This window comes from Thamnophis sirtalis, unplaced genomic scaffold (genome assembly GCF_051295495.1).
Source record: "Thamnophis sirtalis isolate CommonGarterSnake01/CBP01778 unplaced genomic scaffold, rThaSir2_p1.2 scaffold_9, whole genome shotgun sequence".
Lineage (NCBI taxonomy): Eukaryota > Metazoa > Chordata > Lepidosauria > Squamata > Natricidae > Thamnophis > Thamnophis sirtalis.
In genome coordinates this window covers 19,263,809-19,289,523 of record NW_028261389.1, presented here as the reverse complement: position 1 = coordinate 19,289,523, position 25,715 = coordinate 19,263,809, and the positions used below count along the sequence as shown (strand labels likewise).

General features: G+C 39.5%; 1 protein-coding gene across 1 annotated transcript in view; it reads left to right on the top strand.

Annotated features, from left to right (window-relative positions):
• FAM180A (family with sequence similarity 180 member A) overlaps positions 1 to 25,492 on the top strand; it is a 28,815-nt gene extending 3,323 nt beyond the window's left edge. The window contains exons 2-3 of the mRNA XM_087722468.1: positions 23,342 to 23,442; positions 24,961 to 25,492. Of these exons, the coding sequence (XP_087578594.1) occupies positions 23,342 to 23,442; positions 24,961 to 25,314 (455 nt within the window). The 3' untranslated portion in view covers positions 25,315 to 25,492. The remainder of the gene's footprint in view (positions 1 to 23,341; positions 23,443 to 24,960) is intronic.
• The last annotated feature ends 223 nt before the right edge of the window (positions 25,493 to 25,715 follow it).

Here is a 25,715-nt window from a genome sequence, read left to right as displayed (position 1 = left end):
GATGATATGAGGGTGGTTACTATATTTGACAAAGTTATGAGATTACAAAAAATGTTGTAGCTAAGTAACCGAGGAGATGACAGAAAAGACCTTTACTTCAGTAGTCCAGAATTACATTTCATGGCTCTATGCTGGTGCTTTTTTAAGCACAAAGGAAAGAGAGAAAGAGGCTAAAGAAGTGAAGCACAAATTTGTTAGCCAGATAAAATTAACACAGTAATTTGGTAATGTGTTCTTTACTATATTTGTAGCCCAGAACCTAATCATTTGTTTTTATAGTGTACAGAACGAAAATATACTGCTTGATTACATGCTTCGACAATCATATTTCTTATACTGAAATTCCAGTAGCACTGGTCCATTGGGCTTGATGATCAGATCATGTCTCCAAAATCCTTTCCAACCCTTTAATTCTATAAACTTATGGCAAAGCATATGTCTTATTTGGTTTTATTGGGTGTGTATTTGTGTGTGTGTGTGTGTGTGTGTGTGTGGATGTGTGTGTGTCTATAGCTATCTATCTACCTACTTACCTACCTCTATCTCTATATCTACCTACCTACCTACCTACCTACCTACCTACCTACCTACCTACCTATCTATCTATCTATCTATCTATCTATCTATCTATCTATCTATCTATCTATCTATCTATACCTATCTTTCTATCTATCTATCTAGATCAGTGGAACAGCTTGCTTCCAGAAGTTATGAATGCCCCAACACTGGAAGTCTTTAAGAAGTTGTTGGATAGCCATTTGTCTGAAGTGGTATAGGGTTTTCTGCCTAGCAGGGGATTGGACTAGAAGACCTCCAAGATCCCTTCCAACTCTGCCTTCATTGCAATGGGTAATATTCAGTTGTATTGTAGATAGATGATAGATAGATAGATAGATAGATAGATAGATAGATAGATAGATAGATAGATAGATAGATAGATAGATAGATATTAACTGGTGACCTGCTTGACTACTGACTCAAGGCCAACTGCATGAGGGCTGTAAAACTAATACTTTTTCAACAACTTTCACTGGTTATGCTTTTTATGTGTTTTCCTCTAATGTACAGCCTTTAAGCAATAACTTTCACCACTCTGTCTGCAATTTTTAAAATATAGTACTGCATTACAAAACACAAGTTCACAACCTGAAAAATAATTGCATTTTGATCTGCTCATTAGTTGAGGAGGTGTGAATTTGTGAATTTTGTCAGTGGCATAAAAATCAGACCTAATAAAATAATACACCAAATTAGGTAACATTTGATGCAGTTTCTTTCTTAGATTGGAAAAACTGGAACTTGTGGGAAATGTACATTTCCCTCTTCACTAGAAGTCATTTAGGTCCTTGGTTAATACAATACAATAGCAGAGTTGGAAGGGACCTTGGAGGTCTTCTAGTCCAACCCCCTCCCTAGGCAAGAAACTCTATACTGTTTCAGACAAATGGCTATCCAACATCTTCTTAAAGACTTCCAGTGTTGGGGCATTCACAACTTCTGGAGGCAAGCTGTTCCACTGATTAATTGTTCTAACTGTCAGGAAATTTCTCCTCAGTTCTAAGTTGCTTCTCTCCTTGATTAGTTTCCACCCATTGCTTCTTGTTCTACCATCAGGTGCCCTGGAGAAGTTTGATTCCCTCTTCTTTGTGGCAACCCCTGAGATATTGGAAGACTGCTATCATGTCTCCCCTAGTCCTTCTTTTCATTAAACTAGACATACCCAGTTCCTGCAACCGTTCTTCATATGTTTTAGTCTCCAGTCCCCTAATCATCTTTGTTGCTCTTCTCTGCAGTCTTTGAGAATTGCAATAGTTCCATGTTTATGATCTCCTTTGGAGAAATTAAATTAGGCATTTATTTTTTAAAAAAAAAATTCTGGTGAGATTCAACTGCACGATAAAATCAAACCATCTGTCTTGTAATGTTAATTATATGGTATTGAAAAGGATAGTCTCTGCTGATTATTAATAGGAAAATCTACTTCATACATTGGGGATGTTGATGAGTTTGAGGTTCCTTTGGTTGAACCAACCCTCCCAGTTTTGCATAAGGTCCTGGCATAATCTCACCTCTTCCTGTTACCCTGGCTCTGCATTTTCTGTTGCAAAACTTCCTATAATGAAGACGGAAAACATTTCTTAGCAGAATGACTGAGACCCATCCTAAACCCACAGCATTTTCAAGGGAATGTTGGCATGCAGTAAAACGTATATTTGTTCATGTTTTTTTTTATAAGCCACTTTTGCTTGGCTTCAAACTTTGAAGACAATCTACTCAGAACATTTCAGAATTAAAGGAGATTTATGAGACATCTGGCCCAAGGCATCATATATCGTATCGCTTGGATATGAGCTTTTTGTTCAGGTTTAGCTAAATGTGATGTACAAAAGAAGCCAGGGCTTCTGATTTAGTACAACTTCATCGAATGGGGGCAATGTTCACATCACCCAACTTCAGTAACTAAAATTTCCCACCCAGCAAGACAAGTTTAATGACGTTACTTATGAAACCAGCCAGTTGAGATTTGTTTCTCCAACCCTGTCATGCCCCCATCGGAGTCTGACTCTGAGATGGAAGACGAACTGCTGACAGAGAGCAGAAGAGTGGCTCCATTGGCTGTGAAGGAAACTGGGGAAGGGCAAAGTCAGGCTGGGCAGAGCAGGGGAGAGGTAGAACAAGGGATACGGGGGTTCAGATGAAGATCAAGGCCCACCCCCTCCTCATCCTAGGGAGCACAGGGAAGACCACAGAAGAGAGCAATGGGGGTTGAATGGCTTACTAGGATGGAAAGGCCCTCAATTCCCTTCACAAGGCACACCTGGGGATGGAGTTTAAAGGAGAGTCAGTTGGGAGGGGTGTTTGTCAGGAACAAACACTGAGTTCACCTAGTGTAGAGTTGTGGCCTGCATTCCTGGACTTCCTCCCGACCCGCTTGAAGTATTTACGACCTTCTGTGTGCTTATCTTGTCCTGCTGGAATTACCCTTCACTCCTGGGATTCCCTATCTTGCCCTGCTGGAGTGATTGATTGCAGTCATTCTGTTTACAGCATTTGGACTGGAGTATTTGCAGGGTTGTGAAAGAGCTTTTCTCCAGGCCAAAGAGTGAAAAGGACATTGGGGGCACAGTTGGTGTTAATAAAGGGACTCATACTGGTTCTCTGGCTGTGTTGCCTTTGTGCTATGCCCTGGGTCATCACAAACCCATTTTTATACCAACCATGGCATATGTGAAGTCAGTCAGTCCCTGTGAGAATAGCAATTTAATTATATTATTCCCTGAATTGGTCCAATTCCTCAGACTGTAAGAACATGATTGTGAGGGCAGTTGAACAACTACTTAAGTATCTGCCTTAGAGATTACAGTGATGTTTTTTCCCAGACTTTTCCTTCTGTGAGGCTAAACATACGAAACTCCTTCAAGTTTTAAGTCTTGTTAAAACCTTCCAGCTGGTCATCTTAATTGGCCTCTCTTCTTTTAGTCTGTGGTATATTATGGGAAACCACACTTTTTTCAGTGCTAAATATCAGATGCAACACTTGTAACAGCATTTTTAAAGTAAATTGGGTGAATCAATAATTTAAATTAAGGACAGATGTCAGTAATGATCAGCATAAATCATTCTTTGTCCAAACAAGTGACAGAGACATTTTTTGTAAAGAAAAAAAAAACCAGATCATTTGAATGCAGCAAATCAGCCAATCATTAAATCTGAAGATTGAATATACAAAGTGAATCCAAAATATTCTACAACTCACTCTCTCTCACACACATACACATTCTTAATGTGTTAATTTAGCTTTCTTCCATGCAGGTGTTGGCAGCAGAAAATAATTAACAGAATGACAGAGTTGGAAGGGACCTTGGAGGTCTTCTAATCCAAGCCCCTGCTCAGGCAGGAAACCCTACACCACTTCAGACAAATGGTTGTCCAGTCTCTTCTTTAAAACTTCCAGTGTTGGAGCATTCACAACTTCTGGAGGCAAGGTGTTCCACTGATTAATTCTTCTAACTGTCAGGAAATCTGTCCTTAGTTCTAGATTGCTTCTCCCCTTGGTTTCAATTTAAAGCCTTTATTGTCATTGTACATCATGTATACAACGAAATTGGTTTAGCCTCTACTCTGGTGCAGTCCATACAAGAATACAAGACAACATGAATAATATAAAGAATAATCCTTATACAAATAATTAGTGGGGGAAACTAGTCATACGTTTCCATATGTATTTCATATTCTGTGCAGTGTGCATATTACTCTGATGTATGATCTTATATCACGGTATATACATATTACACACTACACTAGCTCCACCAGTTTCCATTCATTGCTTCTTGTCTAGCCTTCTGGTGCTTTAGAAAATAGGTTGATCTCACTTAGTGGCAGCCTCTTAGATATTGGAACACTGCTATCATGGCACCCTGTTCTGTCCCCCCTTCTCTGCTCATTAACAGACGACAGGCAGACAAACTTAAAAGGAACTTATCAGTTCTCGGCTCAGACTGGCTGCGAGCCCAAAAATAACATAAATAAAGTCTCTGACGAGATAACAGAATACCAAACAAAAACTCTTACAAAGCAATGCACTTCTCCAAGTGTTCTCACAAACCATGACCGTTGAATCCTGAAAGAATGAATGAACGTTGACTCCTGCAACCAGGGCGTGGCACCATCCGTCCTTTTATCCCCAGAAGATGCCCCTAATGAGCCCCAGCTGCATAGTTAATCTTGCATCCTGAAAAGACTCACAGAAGACTGCTGCTGAGTCACAACAGCACCCTTACTCCTTCTTTTCATTAAACTAGACATACCCAATTCCAGCAACTGTTCTTTATATGTTTTAACCTCCAGTCCCCTAACCATCTTTGCTGCTCTTCTCTGCATTCCTTCTAGAGCAGGGCTGTCAAACCCTGCTGGCCATGCCCATGCCCAGTTTAGCAAATTGGGGAAAAAATGTGATATGTCACATGATGCTGCCATGATGCCATGAGTTCAACACCCCCGTTCTAGAGTCTCAACATCTTTTTTTTACATTTCATGGCAACCATATATCAAGAAATGGTGTGGAATGACTAAATATTTTCTGGATATACATTATAATTGAACAAAAAAAAATACTGTTTCCCATTTGCTTCAAGGGATTTTTACTATTATTCTGAAAGAAAAGTAAAATAATACAATTCTGGGTGTGATAACTGAGGTAATAATATTGGATCAAGTAGGAGATTAAACAAAGGTACTGGAGTTTCATAAAAGCATCATGTTTTGAACTATTGCTGTTCGTTCAGCCATATCTATCAGAGTCGACTTCTTGTCAAGGGACATCATGATTCCTTATATTCCCTATCAAATAGGATCTCTCTGAACTCTTAAATCATTCTCCAGATTTAAGCCTCAGGACCTTATTCCATTATTTTTCTTAGGCCATCTAAATACTAACTTACCTTTTCATCTGTCCTCATGGCACCTTATGAGCAATGCATGGATTTTGCTATGCAATAGAGAAAAGAGCAGCAAGTTTAGTCTCTCAAGATACTATAGTTTAGGGCAGGAGTGTCAAACTTGCATCATCATGGCATCATCATGTGATGTATCATGACTTTTTTCCCCTTTGCTAAACCAGGCATGGGTGTGGCCAGTATATGACGCATCCGTCCCATGGGCCACAAATTTGACATCCCTGGTTTAGGGTCATCATATGCAATGGATTGCTAAACAATTCAGAAAGCAGTAAAGTCCATAATGAATTTATTGGATTTTCTGATGCTATGTTGATAATAACCAGTTTTAAATAATGTAAAAATTATATTAAACAAATATGAGGGAGGGGTTTTTTTTTTGGCTTATCCATAGTTACTAGTCATCATGACTGCAGGGAGCTTTAATCTTGATGGGTAATTAATACCACTAAAATATTGCTGTTTAGCACAATGTGATAAATTGGGGTAATACTATTCTTACTTTTTGTTCATGGGATTTCTGAGGAAATGATCCGTTTCAGGAATAGGAAGTTGGGTTTCTTTTATTCTCCTGAGGTATTATCAGAACTTCCTTCACCAACATTTTCCAAGTAGCTTTTCAGAATTGATTACAGATAAAGTTCTTTGGAAAAGGGGAAAAGAAAACACTGTATCAACAAGACTGGGAAGTAAATTTTGCTTCCAAGTTTCACAGTAGCAATTACTGCATTGGAATGACAACTTGGATGCTTTGCACTCAGCATTCAGATGCAGAAAGAAAAACTACTTGGGAATGAAGAATGACAAAACATGGCAAGTTTTATGTAAGCTTTGGCGTCAAACAATTTCAAGGATGTCTAAATAAAACTAATACACTTACTCCAATTGTATTTATCTTGCATTTAGTTCTACTAAGCTCACTGAAATCACTGGGAAATGTTGAGAACTTTTAATAATTTATATCAATAGAAATTCATTGTGATTAACAGCTGCATACACTGACAAATATGATATATCATATCCTTACAGAAGATTGTTGGCTATAGAGTCACACTATTGGCTTTTCTAAGCCTTCTTTTCAATATGTCTGAAATCGTGGAATCATGGAATCCTAGGGTTGGAAGAGACACTAGAAGTCTTCTAGTCCAACCTCTGCCCAAGGCAGGAGTCCTTTCATTCATCATTTTATGACCAGTCTTATGTCCTTGTCTTATAACCAGACTTCTGCAAAAAAGTAATAAAGTCTTGTCAATCATGTGACTAACTTATTTAACAACCATCACAACTATGATGGGCAGGCTCTATTATAATCATAAATTGGGGGTTACCTGTATTTGAACGGCCTTTATAAATTCTAGATAATTCTTCTGGTATCATATTGGATAAATTTGATAAATCTTACATTTATGCTCATAATGTAAATTTCAGCCCATTTAACCACATATTTTTCCACTGATCCATTTGGATATTGCAGCCAAAATTTTTAGCCCACTTTATCATACCTTCTTTGACCTGTTCTCCCCCCACTTCCAAATTTTTTAATGAAAAAATTGCAGACCCTCTTCTCCTATCCAAGCAGGAGTTTAACCATATTTTACAGATGCTCCTCAACCTACATCTATATGAAGGGATGCCCAACCTTGGCAACTCCCAAGCTCAAGGACCTCAACACCCAGAAGAACAGAGACCTGATGTCTACAATTACAGATGCAGTTGCTTGTCCAAGACAAGAATAAAAAAAATGAATTAGAACCACAACACCAAATAGCCAAATTTGAGCTTCAGGAAAAGTCTGTAGAGATTCTCAGTCATCCAGGTTCTAGTTGTCTCAAAGGTGCTCTTTCAAGAGGCAATTGGATTTTCTAATTTTTTTCTTTGAAGATGTTTCACTTCTCATCCAAGGAGCTGGATGACTGAGAATCTCTGCAGACCTTTAGCTATAGAATTTGGTATTAACACCCTTTGAATGGTTTGGGAGTAGGAATGGATTTCCAGGAGGCAAAAATACAGACTAAAGGAACCAGCACTACTCAGGTGACCCTGAGGACATAGATAAACCTCCAAGTACTTCAATGTCCTTCTAAAAGGATGCACATGTTTGCAAGGAATATAAATCCTTTCATTCCCCACTATCCTGTCAGAGCTGGAGAAGCTTCTTGAATGAGAAGCGAAAGGTCTTTAAAGAAAAAAAAACAAGAAAGTCCAGTTGCCTGCTGAAAAAGCACTTTTGGGATGAGCTTCAGGAAAGTGCTATTATTGAGATACATATTTAATATGAGAAACTATAAAACTATGAAGATGCTGAGTTCTCATAAATATTGTTTAGCAGCTTACTTGCAACACTGACACTATGTGCTTCTTCACTGTTGAATTCATCTCTCTTTATATAGGGAGAAATAGGGTTGATTCTACTTGAGTCAGACTAAACATTTTGTCTGCCAACAATTCTCCTTCTGAAAACTCAAAGCAGAAGAGGAGATTGGGTGGAACAAAATGTTAAAGGTAATGATTTAATAGCTGACCAGCTGCTGTAAGGCTGTAAATCGAGATAATGAAATGAGAATGAATCAGCAGGGCTACTGCCTCTTTAAGAAGCTGTCTATATAAGGGAGGCCATGTGAGGGTGTATCTCTCTCCTCGTGTTCTATCTCCATTGTAGTTCTCCATGTGTGCTTTGGTGTTATAGTTGAAGATTGAGTGATTGCCTGGTTTTGCTGTGTTTGTGTGTGTGTATGTGTGTGTGTGTGTGTAATGTCTTGTAGATAAACCACTGTTTAAAAGACAAAACCTCTGTGTACTGTATTTTGCTCCTGGGTTGTCTCAAAATAGTAGTCACACTGTGGATACTCTGACACAAGAGGTCAGAAAAAAAGACTTTTGCTCTACTGTCTATAGTTTAATGTCTCTGAAGAGGTTAGTTGCTGCTCTTCACTTTCTTTTTTATAACAAGACAGCCTGGAAAATGGGATACTCTTTATTTCCATAATGGTGGGAGCAATATGCCCTGTAACTTTGGTAACTTCCACCTGCTATAATTAAATTTCTTGCAGCACATCTCTGTATTCCTTATACATCTAAGTTGAGTTGGCTATTTTAAAGGTTTGGAAAGTTCTGATTTCAAATTATTTCACCAAATTGCAACAATGTTTTGATTTGAGTGGTTTCTCTCACTTCTCCCCTCTTCCTTTCTTCTTTTCTTTTTCTTTTCTTTTTAACTTTCTGTTTTCCCATCCCCTAAATTTCAAAACTCATCAGTGATAATTTTTGTAATTACCAACAGGACGTCTTAAACCAACTATTTATATCTATTTACTTAGTCCAAATCCTTCTTTATAATAATTGTTGTTGTTGTTGCATGGTTAATCTTTGGTGAGATTCACAGCCTTTGGGGCTGGTTGGTAGCTCAAGAGCTCGAGTCCTAACCAAGGACCTAGGAACTGTTAAGGTAACGTCGGAGGATATAAGCTGTTCCAAGTAGGGTGGTTTTTTGTAGAATCAGAATGTTCAAGTCTGATAAATTTAAAATTTCCAAAAAGCGAGGTAGCCCTTTAGGTATTGCTCCAAGGGCTCCAATTAAAATCGGGACAACACACGATTTCTTTTTCCACAGTTGCTCAACTTCAATTTGCAAGTCCCGGTAGTTTGTGATTTTTTCTTGCTGTTTATCTTCAATTTGTGCATCTCCAGGTATTGCAATGTCAATGAACCATACTTTTTTCTTTTCAATTATTGTTATGTCAGGTGTGTTGTAGGCCAAGTGCCTGTCAGTCAGGATTCTGAAGTCCCACAAGATCTTGACTTTCTCATTCTCTAAAACCTTCTCAACCAGATGGTCCTAGTGGTTTTTGCTGTACTTAAATCCAAACTTTTGGCACAATTTCCAGTGAATGATCTTAGAAACACGGTCATGGTATTGTAGCTAGTCAGTTTGTGAAATTTTGCTGCAACCACCGATCAAGTGTTATGTTATGTTATGTTATGTTATGTTATGTTATGTTATGTTATGTTATGTTTATTCAATTTGTATGCCACCCTATTCCCGAGGGACTAAGTGGTCGACTGTCTCATCTTTCTCATTACAGAGGCGACATTTGTTGTTGATGGTAACATGTTGAATTTTTGCCTTCATGCAGTTTGTGGCTAAGGCTTGTTCTTGAGCTGCCAAAATAAAGCCTTCTGTTTCTTTTTTCAGTACTCCTGATCTTAACCAGTTCCAAGTTAGTTTTTGGTCAGCTTTGCCTTCAGTACTTTTCAAATATTGGCCATGCATAGCTTTGCTTTTCCAATTTTCAGCTCGCTTCTTGTTGTCTTCAAAAGGCCTCCTTTATTTACTTCCTTAATCATTGGTTCTTCGCTTTTCTGGATGTAATCATTCAAGCTGTGTCTTTCTTCTTCCATAGTCTGCTTTATTTGTAGGAGTCCTCGAACACCTTCTGCTCTTGGTATATATAATCAGTCAACATCACTTTTAGGGTGCAAAGCATGATTCATTGTCATAAACTTCCTTGTTTTTCTGTCCAAATTGTTCAACTCCATCTGGGTCCAGTCAATTATCCCTGCAGAGTATCAAATCACAGGTATATGTTTCCTCCACTCAGTTTGGACTTTAATATCGTGCAAATTCATCAAATGTACTTGGGTGAGGTTAATTCCTTGACTTTATTATGCATTAAGTCAGAGGCCTCTAAAATCCCCAATTACTTGTAGCCTTCTTCTGGTTTTACTGCTTTTATCATTTCTTCATTCTCAAGTTCTATTCCATCATCTTCTATGACCTTGCCTGCTTTGGTTGCCATTGTTGCACATTTGTCAATTCCAAAGTACATATCAATGTCTTGACTAAATTCTTTTGTGCTTTCAATTAATAAATTCAGTTCAGCTTTTGTTTTACCATACAGCTTCAAATCATCCATGTATACCAAGTGTGAAATGTTCAGTCCTTTCTTTGCAAATTTGTATCCACAGTTCACCTTCTTCAAAATGGTTGTCAGTGGTAGCATTGAGAGTATAAAAAGTAGGGGTGACAGGAAATCACCCTGGAAAATGCCTCGTTTAATTTCAACTTCACCCAGTTCTTCTTCATTAGTCATAAGTTTCGTTTTCCAGAGGTTCATTGAAGTTTCCATGAATTTTTGTATGTTGCTGCTGACACCAAAGATTTTCAGGCATTTCTTGATCCAGCTGTGATGAACTGAATCAAATGCTTTCTTATAGTCTATCCAAGCCATGAACAGGTTGGTTCGTCTTTTCTTCGAATTCTTTAGGATTAGCTTGTCAATCAGCCTTTGTCCTCTTGATTTTTTGCAGCATTATTATTATTACTTTATTCATTAAACATGAAACTCAGCCAACTGAACATTCAAAAATGCATCACAAATACCCTTGACTGGTGCCAAATTGCCAATGGTTGATACGGTTTGCTGCCAGCGTCCTAGGTATCAACCAAGTACCTTCTTAAAATATAAGATGTTCTGAGTAGCACAGTTTTTTGCAGTTGTGCTGGTATTATTGCAGGAAGCTGCAATTTGTGGGTGTATCTTGTAAAATTCTTAGACATGGTGCCAAGTGCCCCGATGACAATGGGTATCACTGTTACATGTTTTATCCATAGCCGTGTAGTTTCGATGGCCAGGTCGCGATATTTCATTATTTTTTCTAGTTCTTTTTCTTCGACTCTGGCATCTCCAGGAACAGCCATAACAATAAACTGTACAGTTCGGCCCTCTAGAACTGTGATATCTGACGATCCGTTTGTGTTCGAAAGTCCCACAAGATCTTCACCTTCTCATTTTCGATAACTTTTTCCACATTGTTGTTGTTGTTGTTGTTGTTGTTGTTGTTGTTGTTGTTATTATTATACAATTGTATCACAGCGGCCAGTTGTTTTGCCGGATTTGGCATTGGTTACTAGTCGGGCCCCACCCAGGGGCCTAGGACGTTGTAATGTATTTTCGTAATATGCGTGCAGATCCAAGCAGTGCGGCTTTTTGCATTTGACTGATGGTGATTTTGTCAATTTTTAACTGTTTTAAATGTAATTCCAGTGCTTTTGGAATAGCACCCAGTGTGCCAATTACCACTGGAATTACCACTGCTGGTTTGTGCCATAGTCGTTGAATTTCGATTTTTAAGTCCTGGTATTTTGCGATTTTTTCATGTTCTTTCTCAGTTCCTTCTCCTTCTCTATTATTATTATTATTATTATTATTATTATTATTATTATTATTATTATTATTATTATTGTACAATTGTATCACAGCGGCCAGTTGTTTCGCCGGATTTGGCATTGGTTACTAGTCGGGCCCCACCCAGGGGCCTAGGACGTCGTAACGTATTTTCGTAATATGCGTGCAGATCCAAGCAGTGCGGCTTTTTGCATTTGACTGATGGTGATTTTGTCAATTTTTAACTGTTTTAAATGTAATTCCAGTGCTTTTGGAATAGCACCCAGTGTGCCAATTACCACTGGAATTACCACTGCTGGTTTGTGCCATAGTCGTTGAATTTCGATTTTTAAGTCCTGGTATCTTGCGATTTTTTCATGTTCCTTCTCGGCGACCCTGCTATCACCTGGTATTGCAATGTCTATGATTGTGACCTTATTTTTCTCAACCAGTGTGATGTCTGGTGTATTATGCGCCAGTATTTTGTCGGTTTGTATACGGAAATCCCACAAGATCTTGACCATCTGATTTTCGGTGACTTTTTCAGGCTGATGTTCCCACCAGTTTGTTGCTGTTTTAATATTATAATTTTTGCACAAATTCCAATGGATCATTTGTGCTACTGAATTGTGCCGCAATTTATAATCAGTCTGCGCGATTTTTTTACAGCAGCTGAGTATGTGATCAACAGTTTCGTCAGCTTCTTTGCAAAGTCTGCATTTGGCATCATCAGAGGATTTTTCGATTTTGGCCTTAATGGCATTTGTGCGGATAGCTTGTTCTTGCGCAGCCAGGATTAGTGACTCTGTTTCTTTCTTTAATGTACCTGTTTTTAACCATAACCAAGTTTGTTCACTGTCCACTTTATCTTTTATTTTTTCCAGAAATTGACCATGCAGTGCTTTGTTCTGCCAACTCTCCATTCTTGATTTTATCACATCTTTTCTGTATTCTTGTTTTGTCTGTTGGGCCTTCAGTAGATTTTTGTTCTTTACTTCGATTAATAGATGTTCTTGACTTTCTTTTAAATAATCAGCCAGTGCATGTTTTTCTTCTTCAACTGTTTGCTTCACTTGTAATAATCCTCTGCCACCTGATTTTCGGGGCAGATATAGTCTATCAGTATCACCACGTGGATGTAAACTGTAGTGCATTGTCATTAGTTTCCTGGTTTTTCGGTCCAAAAGGTCCAAATCAGCTTGTGTCCAGTTAACTATGCCAGCTGTGTATCTTATAACTGGTATTGCCCAGGTATTTATGGCCTTGATTGTATTTCCACCATTCAATTTAGATTTCAAAATTTTCCTAACTCTGTTGGTGTACTCTCGCCTGACAATAGTTTTTACTTCTCCATGCTTGATGTTATCCAACTGCAGAATGCCTAAGTATTTGTAGGCTTCATTTTCTTTGCATTTAATTAGTTGGCCATTGGGCATTTCAATTCCCTCAGATGCAGTGATTTTGCCCCTTTTTATGGATACAGTGGCGCATTTTTCCATGCCAAACTGCATTGAAATATCGGTGCTGAATACTCGGACTGTATTTGTCAATGATTGGATTTCTATTTCTGACTTGCCATAGAGTTTCAAATCATCCATATATAGTAAATGCGAAATTTTTTCAGCTTTTTTGGCTGTTTGGTAGCCTAATTTCATTTTTTTTAAGATTACTGATAGTGGGATCATTGCGATGATGAAGAGAAGAGGTGAAAGTGAATCACCCTGGAAAATTCCTCGCTTGATATTAACCATTATTATTATTATTATTATTATTATTATTATTATTATTATTATTATTATTATTATTATTATTATTATATAAGGATATCGTTTCCCATTCATAAGACTTTTAACAAGCTCCTCTTTTTGATCTGGAACCTTTTGGGATATGCAACTTGAAGTCTGAAGGAAATAAATACACACACAGCACAGCACTGCACTAAAAATATAAGCTCTATTTCTGTGCTTCCTGGCAATTTTCCAGTATAAATATGAATAGAGCCCCACCTAGTCTACATATGCACAGTTTATATTATAAACTGACTACTATAAAAAAAACCAACCATCAATAGCTTTACCTGTCTTATTACCTCAAAACTTTTCATCATTATTAGTCTTTCCATTACAGGCACCACCAATTGCAGGCCTCAGGCCTCTCTCCTGGGCCCCCCAGAACCCTCTCTGAAGCATAAGGGTACAATTGTTTACTTTTTTAAAGGTATAAAACACATAAAAAGAGAGATAACCCCCTTACGACAAGCATAGACATGTTAAAACAAGCAAAAAGTTCTCAAAATACATTTTGAGGGTCCTGCTCATTCACACATTGCTTCTCAGATGTTCACAAAAGTTAAATGTGGAAATGATCATTTGCTTATAGTCCAACCAGATCTCCTTGGCTCATAGATCCTCATGCTATCATGGAAATAAAGCAAGCACAGTGTCCAAAATCATTTAAAAATATTTACTTCCTTTAGTTAACGAAGGATCTGAGCCACTTCTATCCATCAATGTGGGCTAAAAACTCTGTAATGAAATAACTCACTATAATATCGCAAATAGTTCAAAAAAAAAAGATGGAGTTTAAGGTTTCATTCATCTCTTTCTCTCCCCTTTGTGGTTGTTTCTTTTTCCATCTGCTCCTTCTCCCCCATGACCCATCAAAACCGCGCTTGACTAAGCCGCGCCTGATTAAACCGTGTCGCTGACATCATCAACAGGGCGACAACAGCCAGCGCGGAGAAAGAAGGGTGCTTTAAATAGCGCTTTGAAAGCAAGCCGATTCAACTTAAGGTAAGGGTTAGCTTTAGGGTTAGGTTTAGGGTTAGGTTAAGGGTTAGGGTTAGGTTTAGGGTTAGGTTAAGGGTTAGGGTTAGGGTTAGGTTTAGGGTTAGGTTAAGGGTTAGGATTAGGTTTAGGGTTAGGTTAAGGGTTAGGATTAGGTTTAGGGTTAGGTTAAGGGTTAGGTTTAGGGTTAAGTTTAGGGTTAGGTTTAGGGGTTAATTTTAGGTTTAGCGTTTACAGCGTGCTTCTGTCTCCGTGCTGTTGTCGCCCTGTTGATGATTAGTTTAGTTTAGTTTTAGTTTTATTAGTATTTGTAGGCCGCCCTTTTCCCTGAGGGGACTCAGGGCGGCTCACACAAAACCGGGAAGGGGGAATACAGACATTAAGACATTAAAATACAAACATATAATAAAATAGTAGGCAACATACATTCATCATTCGGGAGGGGTAGGAATCCTTATCCCCAGGCCTGACGGGCGAGCCAGTTCTTCAAGGCTATGCGGAAGGCTTGGACTGTGGAGAGGGTACGAATCTCCACGGGGAGCTCGTTCCAAAGGGTCGGGGCTACTGCTGAGAAGGCCCTCCTCCTTGTAGTTGCCAGCCGACACTGGCTGGCCGATGGGATGCGGAGGAGGCCTAATCTATGGGATCTTATCGGTCGTAGGGATGTAATTGGCAGAAGGCGGTCTCTCAAGTATCCAGATCCACTGCCATGTAGGGCTTTATGGGTGACTAATAGCACCTTGAAGCGCATCCGGAGATCGACAGGTAGCCAGCGCAGCTCGCGGAGGATAGGTGTTGTGCGGGTGAATCGAGGTGCACCCGCGATCACTCGCGCGGCTGCGTTCTGCACTAGCTGAAGTCGCCGGATGCTCTTCAAGGGCAGCCCCATGTAGAGCACATTGCAGTATTCCAGCCTAGAGGTCACAAGGGCCCGAGTGACTGTTGTGAGAGCCTCCCGATTCAGGTAGGGTCGCAACTGGCGCACCAGGCGAACCTGGGCGAATGCCCCCCTGGTCACAGCCGTTAAGTGGTGGTCAAATGACAGCTGTGGATCCAGGAGGACTCCCAAGTTGCGAACCCTCTCTGAGGGGTATAAAATTTGACCCCCCAGCCTGAGTGGTGGAATATTAGTCAAATCTTTGGGAGGAAAACACAACAGCCACTCGGTCTTTTCTGGGTTGAGCACAAGCTTGTTAACCCTCATCCAGTCCATAACGGCCTCAAGGCCCCGGCTCATCACGTCTACCGCTTCATTGAGTTGGCACGGGGCGGACAGATACAATTGAGTATCGTCCGCATATTGATGGTATCTAATCCCGTGCCTGCGGATGATCTCTCCCAGCGGTTTCATGTAGATGTTGAATAGTAGGGGGGATAGGACCGAGCCCTGAGGCACCCCAAAATTTAGGGGCCTAGGGGACGACCTCTGCCCCCCCACTAACACCGACTGCAACCTGTCCGAGAGGTAGGAGGAGAACCACCGTAGCACGGTGCCTCCCACTCCCACCTCCCGCAGTCGTCGCAGAAGGATACCATGGTCGATGGTATCGAAAGCCGCTGAGAGGTCAAGGAGGACCAGGATGGAGGAATGTCCTTCATCCCTGGCTCTCCAGAGATCATCAATCAATGCGACCAAAGCGGTTTCTGTGCTGTAACCGGGTCTGAAGCCTGACTGGAAGGGGTCTAGATAGATGTCAGCTAGATGATGTCAGCTACGCGGTTTAGTCGAGTGCGGTTTATTCGAGCGCGGTTTTGTGGTGGAACCCTTCTCCCCACCCTTCCCTCTTTTTTTTGTTCTGTTACTTTTTTCTTAAGGATTAGGTTAAGGTTATCTATTTAATAATAAGAAATAAACAATAATAACCCTATTTCGACTGCAACTGAAATGAAGTTAGGTTAGGGTTAGAGTCAGAGGTGGGATTCCCTTACCTTCCCTACCAGTTCGCAGATGTGAGTGTGCTCACATGCGTGCCTCGTCTGCACATGCACTGTGCCCACGCATTACGTTGGGGAGGGTGGGCAGAGCCTCCCGCAGCCGCTGCTACCGGTTCACCCGAACCTGAAAGAACTGGCTGAATGCCACCTTTGGTTAGAGTCTGGTTCAATGAAAACCCTGCTAACATTACTGTCACTATGGCAATTGCTTGTAAGCTGCCTAGAGTCTCTGTGGGCAAGTAGGAGGCTGTGGACAGTTTCTAAATAAATACATAAATACTATTAGAGCATGCTTTACAGAATAGGGGCAATCAGTTTCAGTTTTCTGTTCTGATTGACTTTTGATGTTTGGCTTGGTGAATTCAATCATTCAACTACATATTCGACCACTGGATTATTTTTCTTTTGAAAAAAAAAGTTGATTTGATTTGATTTCATTTGATTTGATTTGTCTTGTATGCCGCCCACTCCCGAAGGACTCCGGGCGGCTCACAATAGACAAGGGAAAGGGGGAATACTAGACAAAGACAACACTTTAAAAACAAAACCACAACATTCACAATTTCCATGAGGCTGGATATTTCACAGCCCACCCCACCACCACCCCGGCCAGCTGGAGCAGCCAGGACTTGGTGGCTTTGCGGAAGGCCGGGAGGGTCGTAAGGGTCCGGATCTCGACAGGGAGATCATTCCAGAGGGCTGGAGCTGCAACAGAGAAGGCTCTCCCCTGGGGGGGTCACAGCCGACATTGGCTGGCAGATGGAATCTGGAGGAGACCTAACCTGTGAGATCTAATCGGTCTGAGGGAGGTAATCGGCAGGAGGCGGTCTCTCAGGTACCCAGGTCCGATGCCAAGTTGAGAAAGTGAATCCTTTTTTAACCACGAGAATGGCAATCAATGGGAAAAAATGGGATTGTTTGCATCTACCTCTGTTTGTCTTTTGACCATATTGTTTAAATTAATAAAAAGGACTAATTGTTTTAAATTTCTTAAATGACAAATTCCCGCTCAATCCTGGAAGTTTCTCCACCGTTTGGCTAGAATGCATGATTGCCTGAGAACATGTGAAAATTAGGTTTTATACCAAATGGGGAAAAAAAGCAAGGTGTTATTTCTTCATAGCGCTAACAAAGATTACAAAATAATTAGAATATTGTGGGAGTACAGCATAAAACATCAAGGAGTAGTATTATCGTTCATTTGCCAAAGCACACACTTTATCTTTAGAAGGACTGAAATTCTGCCTGTCTTTTCAAAAAAAGGTTTTTAAAAAGATTTATATAAATCAGGTCAGGATCCTGAATAAATTCTGCCTGACATTCTGGAAAAGCCACGATTCAAAATGGTCTAAGCAGAGTTGGATCCTCTCTATGATGATCCTCTATATCTATCCTGTCTAACAAAATGAAATTCAATGGGAGAAAAAATAAGGTTCTACATTTAGGCAAGAAAAATGAAATGCACAGGTACAGTATAGGTGGTACCTTGCCCAATAATAGTAACTGTGAGAGGGATCTTGGAGTCCTAGTGGACAAGCATTTAAATATGAGCCAGCAGTGTGCAGCAGCTGCCAAGAAAGCCAACACAATTCTAGGCTGCATAAACAGAGGGATAGAATCAAGATCACGTGAAGTGTTAATACCACTTTATAATGCCTTGGTAAGGTCACACTTGGAATACTGTATTCAGTTTTGCTCACCATGATGTAAAAAATATGTTGAGACTCTAGAAAAGAGTGCAGAGAAGAGCAATACAGATGATTAGGGGACTGGAGACTAAAACATATGAAGAACAGCTGCAGGAACTGGGTATGTCTAGTTTAATGAAAAGAAGGACTAGAGGAGATATGATAGCAGTGTTCCAATATCTGAGGGGCTGCCACAAAGAGGGAGTCAAGCTATTCTCCAAAAAACCTGAGGTTAGGACAAGAAGTAATGGGTGGAAACTAATCAAGAAGAGAAGCAACTTAGAACTGAGGAGAAATTTCCTGACAGTTGCAACAATTCAGTGGAGCAACTTGCCTCCAGAAGTTGTGAATGCTCCAACACTGGAAGTTTTCAAGAAGAGGTTGGATAATCATTTGTCTGAAGATGTAGAGTTTCCTGCCTAAGCTGGGGGTTGGACTAGAAGACCTCCAAGGTCCTTTCCTACTCTATTCTATAGCTCCTCGGGAGCCCCCATTGAGCCAATGATCAAGGAATGCAAATTTAAATTTAGGAACTCACTCTATATGAAATCCAGCCTTTTAATAGATCTGGAATCTTCTCTTTGCAAGCAGTCAGAATAACTGTACAAAATAGAAATCAAATGCATCATTAAAATGAATTAGCACATGTTGAAATTAAATAACTTTCATATAAACTTTTCCAAAGGAAGAAAAAAGAAGATAGCAAACACCATATATATAGTCATATATTCTTCTTTGATATAGAATAACACTTTATGTCACAGTGTAGGAAAGAGCCACATCAGAAGAAAATTTTGTGCATGGATTTATAAATACTTGGTCGAGTACTGGTTACACATTTCTTTCCATTTCAGGACTTGGTTTTATTTTTGGCTCTTGGGTTTTTTGCCTTAATGCATTGAAAAGTAAGTTGTTGAGCAAAAACAAGTGGGCAAAGTCAACAAAAAAAAGCTTTTGCACGGGGAACAAAATTCAAGGCAGAGATAGCTATGTCAGAGTCCCACATGACTTAGAACAGATGAGCAAAATCTTTCAAAGACTGGTTTTGAATAACACTGAAATATAAAGAAGTGTGAGTAAATTATTGGAGACTCAATGGGGCCTAAAGTGCTGGAAGTAGCTCAAGGAGACAATGGCTATATTTGTACAATGCATCTAGCCAAGCTTTGAGAGTTCTTGAATAAGCAGCTTGAGCTCAATATACAAACACAACATCACAAATCGTGGTTTGTAAGCCATATTTGTGGGTTTACATAGCACATGTGAAACCAAAACTTTTTTTAAAAAAATGGAAGCATAATTTAATATGCATGATTTAGCAGGTTAGGCTGAAAACTAAAAGTCAAAGCTAGGTTCACGCAAAATGTAACACTATAATGTGAGTTGTCTGTTTTGGCTTAGCCTTATACTCCCCATCCCATATTCTTCCCTTTCAGTGTACCCCGTTTCCCAAAAAATAAGACAGGGTCTTATTTTCTTTTGACCCCCAAAATAAGCACCTGGCCTTATTTTCAGTGGAGATCTTATTATTTTTGAGGTGCAGGAGGTGGTAAGTAAGGTCACCTCATGGTTCCTGCTGTGTTGCAATATTTATTTTCGGGGGGAGGGCTTATTTTAGTGAATGGGCTCAAAAGCCCGATTGGGCTTATTATCCAGGGAGGTCTTATTTTCAAGGAAATGGGGTATGTACTTCATGAAGTTCAGTGGTGGGATTCAGCTAGTTAGCACCACTTCAGCAGAACCGGTTGTTAACCTTCTGAGCAGTTTGGTGAACTGGTTGTTGAAAGAAATCATTAGGGCAGAGAACCGGTTGTTAAATTAGTTGAATCCCACCACTGATGAAGTTGATGGAGTTTTAGGAACTAATAACCAAAGGTTATTATTTAAAAGCCAACTTTAGACAAACCAAACTATAATACTGTCTTGGCTTGGTTTGGCTTTAGTTCAAAGTAACAGCAGAAGTAGTACAAGTAGTCCTGCCAAGGAGAAAGGGGACATCAACTCTTTTTCTGACATCATTTTCTTAATCTAAACTTTAGCCTTTAGCCTTACAGGTGTTAACTTGGGACATATACAGGAACAACGCTGACTTTAACACAAGAAAGGTGATTTAGCTTGAAGGCAAGTTAGAAGGGAGAAACTATTCTCTGCAAGGGTTAGTAGAGCCATCCACTTTAAACCAAGGGAGCAGAAGCAGGCAGGCAGGCAGGAAATTTTGCTGACCAAGAGTCAAAATTTTCCCACATTTCTATTAAGACGTTGTGTTTACTAGACTCGTTGAAGGTTACAAAAGAGCATGCAGACTTCTGAATTTCCAAGCATTCTTTATCATACTTAAGGAAGAATTCCTGGAAACTTCCAACTTTGCATGCTGTTCTAATTAAAATGGTAGGGGAGTGTATGTTCTGTGGCCAGCACAAGGAAAAGTTCTCACCACAACATTCCCTTTCAAGGCAGTGAAGAATTATGTCAAATGGTAAAGACTAACACATAAGTTCCAAGTGGAGAGTTTGTCCGAGGTCTACAAAAGGGAATGCCAAAATGGTTGCTAGGCTCAGCCATAGAGTGGCATGAAACGGTGCTTGAAAAATTATTAATCTGATCACTGCCATCTGGATTACTGCCAACAATTGTTTAATAAGTAAACATTGTAACTGCTGGGTGATTGAAGATTTAATTGTCAAGCAATTAGCACTTGGTGATTTCAGTGTGTCTCCTGTGTTGATTTGCAATGTAGAAAGTTGTCACAGGCCAGCAGGAACGTAGGCAAAGATGAAAGAGGTGTTGGAAGATATATAGGAAAGGGGGGGTGTCTCTGAAGACTGGGTCACAAATCTATGTTACCCTGTTACACTTACACATGGGCTCTGACCAGCTTTACTGCCAATTCGCTTGTGCGTGCACTTTGCGCGTGCATGCGCAGTTCAATTAAAATTGTTCTGCGCATGAGCAGAACTCAAAAACAAGATGGTGGCCGCAACAGCAGTGACCAGGGAACTGGCCTGGGTCGCTGCCTGTTCCAGAGACCCAGGCCTCCATACCACTACTGGTTCGACCGAATTGGTCTGAACCAGTAGGAATCCACCTCTGCAGTGTAAATCTTGGGCACTTTGCTTTAAAGCAAGAATCTCCAACCCCTGGTTGACAGACAAGAACTGGTCTGTGGCCCATCGGGACCAGGCTGCACAAGCAACAGATGAGTGCACAAAACTTGGGAGAGGGGATTATACGGAGTTGGAAGATAGGTAGCCATAACAAAATTCTTTCTAGAAAGCCAAGGTCATCCTTTGTCTCTGCACCTCTTCACCTGACCAGAATTGGATGGGTGGAACTGCCAGCATGGCAATGGAAGATTGGACCATGTGATTGTGGGGGCAAGATCTTGAACTTTCAACTGGGTGGGGAAACTGGGAAGCTTTCAGGTTCAGGTTTTCCCACATGTGCCAACAAGGCTCTCTTAATAAATTGGACCTTTAAAAAATCCTTTACCCCAGACTCTTATTTACTTTCAGATGCTATTTAGAACCCTGACATTACAGGAAGGATCAGCATTATTTTTTATTATATATTTTACTTGCTGAAACCAGTGAAACGTTGTTATGACTTTGCACAGTTCAAAGAGAATTATAAAATATTTTAAATAGAGATGCAAGCATTGCTATTCATTAAGTTACCCATGTCTATCCCCCCATCCCCCATGGTTTTTAGTGAGAATCATTAAACCATCACATTTTAAATATAACTTACTTACAATGAAGCAGGAGTTCTTTTTTAAGACTTATATGGAAGCCTGAATAAAGGATATATGTGGTTTAATTAATAGCAGAAAGTTTGCATGCTCATATGAGATCCAATGCATTTCTTCCAATCATGTTTATGCATGTTCCTAAATCACTATGTCTATAGTATAATCTGATGAATCTACTGTAAGATGTACTGTAATTTGTGGATCTTATTCAAGGCTGTGTGAAATCAGTGAATGGCTTCAGATCCATGACTACCTCCAATTACACATGGAATATCCTGTTCTCCTCTGAAGAACATCATCAGAACTTTCCACAGCCATACCAAGCAGTTGGTAGCAAACCCAGTATAATGTAAAGTTTAGGAGAGAGGGGATTGTGTTGCTCCAATTAAACCTTTATCAAAAGCAAACTCCCTCTGCAAAGATCTATATTGCCCTACATTACCCTAGACATATCTAATATCTCTTGAGGGCATCAAGGAAATCAAGTCAGTTGTCCAAGGAATTGTTATTTCCTGTAATCAATATATAGAAGTAGACCACATTCATGCTTCTATCATACTAGCCCATGATAGAATTTTGTCTAATCTCCTTTGAAAGAGAACTAAACTGACGGACAACTCCACTCCTCGGAGCGATAGATTCTACAGCTTGATTTTATGCTATATATAGATATAGTTCATTTTATCTATTTAACTCTTCAATTCAGATTCAATGGATTGCTCTTAGTTCGAAGTGATAAGAGAGAGTGTTGGTGTCAGCCAATGCAAGAATGAAACTGCAGGAAACTGGAAAAATAATTTTAAGGGACAGGCAGGCTGTATCTTGAGCTAAGGCTAAGCAGAACCTGAGTGTTGGTTTTTAAAACACAACAAAATAAATACAGGGTCAAAATAGCCTCTCCCCTCTCCCTTATTTTATGTTTTGAAAAGCACAGAACTTCTACCAGACAAAATAGGGAAGGAAGGAAGTTTTTACTAAACTGCATCCTTTATTTGTTTGTTTGTTTGTTTGTTTGTTTGTTTGTTGTTAGTCACGAAGTCATTTCTGACCCATTGCGAACCTATGGACTATGTACCTCCAGGCCTTCCTGTCCTCTACCATTCCCCAGAGTCCATTTAAGCTCACGCTGACTGCTTCAGTGACTCCAGCCAGCCAGCTCATTCTCTGTCGTCCCCTTCTTCTTTGGCCCTCAATCATTCCCAACATTAGGATCTTCTCCAGTGAGTTCTTCTTTCTCATTACATGACCAAAGTATTTGAGTTTCATCTTCAGGACCTGGCCTTCTAAAGAGCAGTCAGAGTTGATCTCCTCTAGGACTGACTGGTTTGATCGCCTTGCAGTCCAAGGGACTCACAGGAGTCTTCTTCAGCACCATAGTTCAAAGGCCTCAATTCTGTGGTACTCAGCCTTCCTTATGTAGGGTATTTATTTGTTTGTTTGTTTGTTTATGTAGGGTGGCATATCATACATGGACTAGCAATATATATTAACATTTCATCTAGGTTAATTAATTAACTCCATCCATTAACAGCTTCTTGCCTATTCTCTCTCCTTTCTTCCTCAGCTATGTTTTTCCCATCTGCTCTCCGTGTGAAGAGGTCTTCAGCAGTTCTTCTCAACCCAGTGCTTCAGAAGTCTCAGGAAGATGTGGATCTTCTATTTGAGGTTTAGTATGAAACCAAGTACAGTTCCAAATTCATCCCTTTTGGGGGGGAGGGACTCTAGCAATGGGTCAAGAAGATGACACAACTTCAGGGAAGCCAAAAAATCATGAGGAAAATCATAGAAGCGGCAACCTTCTGAAGTCATTGTGCAGGTTTCTGATGTTATTCTAAAACCGTTTCAGAGATATGATATTTCTGGACTGGTCTGAAGCAAAATCTTCATGCCCCTCTTTATCCTGATTCGAGTGTTGTATTTAAAAAATAAAAACCAATAAATTAGATATATGTTTTAGCCTTCAGTTATATCATCAAGGTGGGTTATAAAAAAAATCAATGAGCCATATTCCATAATAATTATTAAAAATATCTTCATTCTGCATTCTAGGTATGGTAAGCAAAGCAAGAAAGTAACACAATTTTATTTGTTACTTATAATTTATTTTATTTTATTTATTCATCTCATTGTTTAAATCAGTGGTAGTCAACCTGGTCCCTATCGCCCACTAGTGGGCATACCAACTTTCATGGTGGGCGGTAGGGGTTTGCTGTAACTCTGCTTTATAAATTTTATAAAGTAAAGTTACTTCCCTATTTTATAAATCATCATTACTGTGGAACCGGTGGGCGGTTAGAAAATTTTACTACTAATAGAGATACAAAAGTGGGTGGTAAGTATAAAAAGGTTGACTACCCCTGGTTTAGATCATACCTATAATGCACATGTAATATACAGAATAATAAACTATTCTTAATAGAATGCAATTTGAACAATACAGAAATGATTTTAATAAAATACCATAGCATACATTAGTGAAGAGTAAATGTAACAATGATATCTAAAAGGTGATCAGAGGTTCAGGAAAATCTGCTGGAATAGATGAATCTAAAAGTCATTTGGAACAGGAAGAGAAAGTCCCAGCTTCCCCAATATTTAATTCTGCTTCTATAAGTTTTAGGGAGTGCCACATAGTTACCTACGAAGTTGAGACCCTCCCATTTAAAAAGTAAAATTCTCAGTCTGGAAAGTCGGGCAAAAACAAAGAATCCATTGCCAGAGTAGTTAGTATAGCTAGAACTGATTCAACAGAAAGCAGCATTCTAAATAGGTAGACTCCAACTCTATGGGCATCTAATAGATGGTCTATGAAATATAGTTTTCTATGTGCTTATATTTTCTTCATTGGAGAAACCACTGCATCTGATGATTTTCCAAGGGTTTTCCAGAATGGTTCCACTGACTGCCAAGAGTCAATGGGATTATCCAAGAGGCTGTTGTTATTATTTATAGTCCTATCAATTAAAGTAGTATTTATTCAATTATTTTCATACAATAAATGTTTGGGTGTTGATGAACAATCTGAAACTTCATGGAAAGGTAGATGAGTGTCAATTTGTGTAGAGTTGAGGATCCTTGTTCTGCTTTAATCCAGACATCATTTTAGCATTTAGCATGTATTGATTTATAAAGAACTTAACCAGAATCAGTTTAAAACTATTTTTCCCCGTGCTTTCATCCCAGTTTCTTCTAGGTGAGCTGGAAATTGATGATGACCTAAAAATCACTGTCAAAGACGAGGAACTCGCTTCAACCAGGAAGGCGATAATGTTTGACACCCTGTGTAATGATGTTATCCCAAAAAGTATTACAGAAATACGTAGATTAAGCTCCAGGCTGGCAGGTTACCCCGGCATGTTAAAGAAAGAAGATTTTGAAAGGACGGTATTGACGATGGTCTATACAGCCTACAGGACAGCTCAGTCCCAAGCACATCAGAAAGAGAACTGGGCAGAATCCTTTGTAAATCTTTACAAGCTTGTGATGCATGACTTGAAGTTGCTATCCAGCCAAGCTCCAACTTCTCAGAGAACGTGACTCTCCAGAAGCAAACTCTGATTATAAGAAGGATATATCTGCTTCTTCGTTTTGATAAGCAATAAAGGAAACAAACAGGCTTGGAGATATTTCTTAATCTCTAGCTCCTCCTAGAGAGAATCTGTTGTAAAATCTTCTATATTGCATTACAAATTGAATTAATATATCCGTTTAAAAAACATTTTCCAAATTATCTAGCCTTTTCTTTTTAAGTGTAACAAACGGACAGCAAATCCTCTCTTGTCTTGTATTTTTCTATTTTATTTCCATCAGTGTCTTTCCCATGTCTGTATAGATTATAGCTAACACAAACTTTACCCCACCTTTTAAATGCAACAGTTAAGCTGTGTCCATTCTTGATGAATACGGGGACTCAGAAAACTTGCATATTTTTTTCTGGC